The 6000-nt window shown below is 46.7% G+C and overlaps 1 protein-coding gene across 2 annotated transcripts in view; it reads left to right on the forward strand.

Annotated features, from left to right (window-relative positions):
• DMRT1 (doublesex and mab-3 related transcription factor 1) overlaps positions 1–4022 on the forward strand; it is a 111176-nt gene extending 107154 nt beyond the window's left edge. For both annotated transcript variants that reach the window (XM_058695775.1, XM_058695776.1), the window contains exon 5: positions 2874–4022. In XM_058695775.1, coding sequence (XP_058551758.1) covers positions 2874–3028 — 155 coding nt within the window. In that variant the 3' untranslated portion in view covers positions 3029–4022. The remainder of the gene's footprint in view (positions 1–2873) is intronic.
• The last annotated feature ends 1978 nt before the right edge of the window (positions 4023–6000 follow it).

The raw sequence follows: 6000 nt of genomic DNA on the forward strand, positions 1-6000 counted from the left end.
CTCTTCCCCCAACAGAGTTTAATGAAGCTGCATTAAAACGGAGAGTGTACCTTTAAGGACACTACTAAAACACATTTTGGACATTCGTCTCCAGGATAACACTTCTGAAATCCTTAACTACTCTTAGGAGGGGGCCACACAAAATGAGTTCAGCAAACACTGTCCCACTATTCAAAGACGATGGCAAGCCTTGGACAAAAGTAAAAATAACATCGATTTAAATTTTGAGTGGAGAAACCCTGAAAAATGCTGACACTTTCCAAAACCGGTTGAGTTCATTTATTTGCATCTTCCCTGAGTGCAGTCATGGATTAGGAGTGCTTGGAGCCTCCCCCGTCTCTGCAGGTGACACTGTGTGTGTCTCTGTAGCCTGAGTCACAGGAATACTTTCCAAGAAAACACGCACAAGGCAACTGAGGGCCAAAGGGAGCTATCCCCACATTTCTTCCTTTTGCAGAATTCCTGCCCCTCCCTTTTCTGGTCACGGATCAGTTAAATGGGGGTAAGAGGTGCATGGCTGGGGTGGAGGGGCATCTCCTGGGTCAGCTGCTGACTGAAGGCAGAAGGCAGGCCCGGGCTCAGAACGTGGCAGAGAGCACTCACTCACTCCTTTCTGGCCACTGCATCAGCCTGACAAGGGTCAGTTCTTTTGCCTCCTTAAACTCGCCACACGGAGATGAGGAGGGTTCCCAGGCCGGTGTGGCACCCAAGGAGGGTAGGATGGTCCAGGGGGAGCAACCCAGGGGGTGGTGCTGACAAGTGCCACACGCACGGGGTCCCCTCCATCAACCGGCGGGGGTGATTCTTTCAGTGACTGGTTTGAGGATTAAGTATTTCATTACAGCATGTGGCATTCAGAAAGTGGGGCAGTAAACCTTCTCGTCCCCAGCGCTTCCAGACAGAGAAGGTTCCATCACTGATTTGAGGTGGGTTGAGGGCGGTGGGCAGATAACTCATACCCTCTCCCTGGTTGGTTCTTAGATGGCTCTCCAGATCTTTGTGTAGTTCTAAGATGTCAGAGCAAAGTGCCGCCTTTGGAAAACATTTCTTTGTATATACAACGTGCTGTGTATGTAGCACAATTCATAAATCATCTTGGATTTGTGGGGATTTTTAAATCCATGTAACAGTTCAAATGTAGCCTTTATGGACTGCAGTAAAATGAAGGTTTCAGGTTTTTTAGGTTCCCAGTTGTTTGGGTTGGCATGCATGTGTATGCTTTGTTGGTGTCTATAAAGTACTATTTAACAGCGCTCCGCTTAAAAAGCCTTACACACTATTACCCTTTGCTTTTTAATTTCAGTTACTAAGCAAATACTATCAGTATCAAAGGTAATTGTCTGTCAGGAAATTTCCCAAATTGTTTTTCAGATTTATTCACTAAGTTTCCAGATCATGCCTTTCCTTCTTGGAGGTTTTGAGGCAGCCCTACAAAACTCTCCGTTCTTCTGTCTGTCCATCCATCCATATGTCACGTTAGAAGAAAGGAGCCTTCTGAGATAATTTGGTCCAGTGGAGTGGTTTTAAAGGTCCGCTTCTTAAATCCTAGCTCTGCTCTTTTAGTTCTGTGTGTTTCCACTAGCCGCAGCAAACCTTTTCCAAACCCATAACAAGCGTAAATAGTGTTCTCTTGTAAAAAGGTCTCTTTTCAGCACGGTAATATACCTTATTAAATCCCAAACATAATAAGTATTGATGGCAAACACATCAGGACTCGGTGCAGCTTCTACGATGATTTAGTTCCCTACAAATGACTTCAGCACTCCGTTCCCAGTGCATTTTGCTAATTACATCATAGATTTCCCTATTGATGAACACAAGCTGAATTAACACAGGAGCACTAATGTACCCTTTCACCATTATTGTTGTACAAGAAGCCGTGGCAGATGCTGGCAGTTAGTTACACAAACATTAGTATTAACGATTGGCCATTTGGAATTGGTGACAAACTACTGCCCGGCAGAATCCTGAGGCTGAAACCAATCAGGAAGTTAATGAGGAGAGAAATTGCCACTGCAGCTTCCCCTTAATTACGTTCACACTAGGCAGGAAGGGAGTTCTGGGGGTGGATCTGAACTCGGCTAAGGTTAAGAAGGTCAGAGACCCTTTTGCTTAAATTTTGTATCTAGTGTGGCTTGTGAGGTTGCAAACATTGTTGAGCACATTTAGCATCTTTCATATTTAATGTCAGTTTCCTAGTAGAGTTTTATGTTCACAGATTTGCTTTTAAAATCTTTACCTGACTTCTGTTTTGGGGAAGGTATTAAACTTTTCATATTTTGTAAAAAGTTTCCCTCCCATTTCCTGCTTTTTGGTTTGCAGAAGTTATGTAAACAGCAAGTGTTTGTCCCTGTATATCGAAGAGAAATAACAGGAAAATTGATAAGCTATCACCTTTGCTTGCTATATGTTGAAAAACTTAGGGTTACCTGTCAAATGGTAGAAATACATGGGTGGAGTCTTGCTGGGGGTAATTTGTCAGAGGGATCATTTGACAAGACAAGTTCTATTAGCATCCTTTACATAAAGGGGAGGGGTTCAGTGAAGGGTGGAAATAGTTTCCCCAAAGAGGGGGATGCAGATTGGTTACTTTTTTTCCTTATGCACATAAATCCAGAATTCTGCTCCCTAACTTTCCCTTCCAAATGCAAACAAATAACTGAATAGATATTGTGCAGAAATACTGTTGTGTTTTTTCTTTAATTCTAAAGAAACGCTGGGGGTTGTAATGACTGCCTGTAACCACGCTTTGAACGCAGGATGGAGATGCAGAGTGCCTCTATCTTTGTTGAAACCTCACCGAATCCTAAATGTAGAAAGACTGGCTACTTTTAACGTGCTCTTCTCCCTCCCTGTCTTTCCCCACGACCCAGTATTCTCGCCGCCCAGCAGTCAAGATTCTGGCTTGGTTTCCCTCTCCAGCAGCTCTCCCATTAGTAACGAGAGCACAAAGGGAGTGCTCGAATGCGAGTCCGCCTCGGAGCCAAGCAGCTTCAGCGTTACTCCGGTCATCGAAGAGGACGAGTGAATGGTGTCCGATGCTTTTGGCGGTTCACTTGGAGTAGCAGGTGTATTCCACTTAGACACAGGGTTTGTTGTTCATATTTTGTCTTGACTCAGGTCGACTTAACTGTTGAGAACGTGTTTGGTTTCCACTCCTTAGAGCTTAGCCCAGGGGCCAGAATGTATTTGGAATAGTTTAGGATCCAGGACTACCATCCGCAAGAATTAAGTGCTTTGCTCACGGAGTTAGATAGTAGTATTCCCTCCACCCCTACTTTGTGGATGATACTGGTTTACATTGTAGTTTTCAAGAAATACAGTAATTCACTAAAGTAAAGCAGTACATTTGCATCTCAGTGTGTCATAATTAGATATTACCTCTGATTTTAAAATGAAATCTTAGGTGCCTTAGACGTTTCTATTTTAGTATTTTAATAAAGCTGCAAAAATATAAATTTAGCCAAATACCTGACCAGTGAGAAGAAAAGAGCAGACAAACTTAGTGATTGTTTTAGAAATCCACAGAAAGTCAGAGTAAATGGAAATACGGTGTGTTTGTGTTGCTGTTGGAAAAGCCGAGCCCTACCCCACCCCACCCCCCCAAATCCAAAACATGATTGAAATACAGTCAGAAAAAGAAAGCCCCTGAGAACCACTGCCCTTTCCATAAAGGGTTATTTCAAAACAACACAATTGAAAGTAACCTCAGTAATGCAGAATTCCTGGATTTGTTTCTAGAATAATAGGAGAGTTTATCATACACATTCCTTCTGCTACAGGGGAAAAATAAATGGATGCAATCTAGACTATTTTGTAACCTTAGGTTGTAATCTGATTTGAAAATAAGTACATCTTTAAAAGTTACTACAGATTTCTGAGTTCATTACTTTGTTAAAAATTGCTTGTGGAGTACTTCCTTATGTAACAGAAGCCATCCTGAAATGAAACTAGTCTAAAAAAATTCATTGTTCTGTGTAGTTGCAGCTGTACCTGAAATAAAAATGTTATTGATGACTGAATTTTCTGTTGTGTATATTTGGTGAGCGGTATTAAACAGGAAAAAAGAAATTACTTGTATTTTCTTCGCTCTGTGCTTTGAAAACATCTATTTGATTTCACCCCCATCTGTTGTAATCAATAACCTGACCATCTTGTTTTTTATTAAATGCACTTACTCTTAATTTCATCCACCAGTGGTTTTAGAGAGAATAATGTGGAGTTACCTATATAGGTTTGACATTATAAATCACTTCTTGGGGCTGAATCGTATAGTGGTATCGATTGATCCTGATATATCACAGAAATTTACTGTCACTTCTGTTTTCAATTAAAGATACAATCAGTCAGATAATGACTTAATTGGATTTTACAGAAGATTGAGTTTTATTGCCCAGTGCTTTACGAGTTTAGTTAAGGAAGATCATTTTATCACACTTGTCAGGCTGCTGCTACTGCAGCCGTGTGCCCTTCGGGGCGGCTGTAGCTGTAGCTATTGTGGCGGCGACGCCAGAAGGCTGCGGGGTGCGCAAGGAAGGGACCTGGCGGCGGAGTCGCCACCTCCAAGGCGTTAAGGGTGGCTTTTCTGAAGATGAAGATACTTCGTGCACTTGCTGCCCACTGCCCAGGCTCCTTACGTTTTTTGAATAATCCTGGCTTCCGCGGACCCAGGAGTCTTCCAGTTCCAGCCTTTCTGTATAGATGCCCCCAACACACGGATTTTGCGGGGTGGTTTTGTTGGAGAAGTCGGACACGCCCCCTCAGTGGGGCGGGGGGCGGGTAGGGTGCCTCCTCTGGGAACGTGCGTCTTAAGTGTCCCTACGTTTCTGAAAAGCCAGCGGAGCCTGGGTAAACTTGACAGGGCGCTGCCAAAGATTTGACCCAGCATCTTCTGGGCCCCTGGTGCCCACCCCTACGTCCCCAGGGACGGGCTCTGGTATCTCCCACCGCACGCATCCCGGCCTCCTGCCGCCCTGAGTTCGAGTTCTACTCCCAGCTGCCGGCACCCAGGGAAACAGGCAGGTCGGGTGGGAAGCGCCCGTCCTTCGGAGAGGCCCCTCCTGCCGCTCCCAAAGCCCGATTTGGTTCTGAATCCCGCTACCCCCACAGGAGGGCCACTCCTGGCGCTAAAACCGGCCCCGGGGCCACTGCACCTAGGCTGTTTATTCCTGACTGCTAGGGAGGGAGCCAGGCCGGTCCAGGGTGCTCAGCTGTAGGAATTTAGCAAATTCTGAACACCAGTAGAGCAACCGCGGGAAGGCTTGGTTGCTCCATTTTAACCATATTTGAATACACACATGTGAAGCACTTTAAAGCTTTGATCCCTTGTAGGGAGACCTGTAACAGCAAGGCCGCATCCCCCTGCAGGCGATATCCCTGGAGTGTGCGGTATACACGTATGCCCAACACGTGTGTGCGAGTGTGGCCGTGCCAGGCATCCCGTGAGCATCTGGCGGACGGCCGGGACAGCCCTGAGCACTTAGGAGCGCTTCTGCTGCTCCAACGCGGGGAAACCGAGGCAGGATCGCCGCGCCTTCCCCTCCTGGACGCTGGGCAAACGAAACGCGCCGTCTCCGGCTCCCGCAGGAGCTGCGGGCGAGGGTGACCGTGCCCCTACCACATGCGGACGCGGCCCCGGGCGGGCGCCTCACTCGGGTGCCCCTTGCTCTCACCCTTAATGCGCTGCGGGCCCCACCCTGTGGATCTAGGGCCTCAGGGAAAGCTGCCTGAGAGGACCGGGGCGACCTTGGTGACACTGCTTTCTCGCTGCCACAGCCACTGCCACACCCATAGCGAGGGTTCCCTCCGAAACCCACACATAAAACTTCAGTTCGGGGCAGGGGTGGGAACCAGACCCGCCTAGCCGTCACCATTGTCCCTCGCACCCCGTGGAAACCGAACTGCTGCGCACGCCTAAAAATCGAGCCCTTCTCCGCTTCCGGTGAACTCCAGTGCTGAACCGGTTTCACACGTACACGTATATTGCACCGCATTTTGATG

The sequence above is a fragment of the Neofelis nebulosa genome, chromosome 12 (genome assembly GCF_028018385.1).
Source record: "Neofelis nebulosa isolate mNeoNeb1 chromosome 12, mNeoNeb1.pri, whole genome shotgun sequence".
Taxonomy (NCBI): Eukaryota; Metazoa; Chordata; class Mammalia; order Carnivora; family Felidae; genus Neofelis; species Neofelis nebulosa.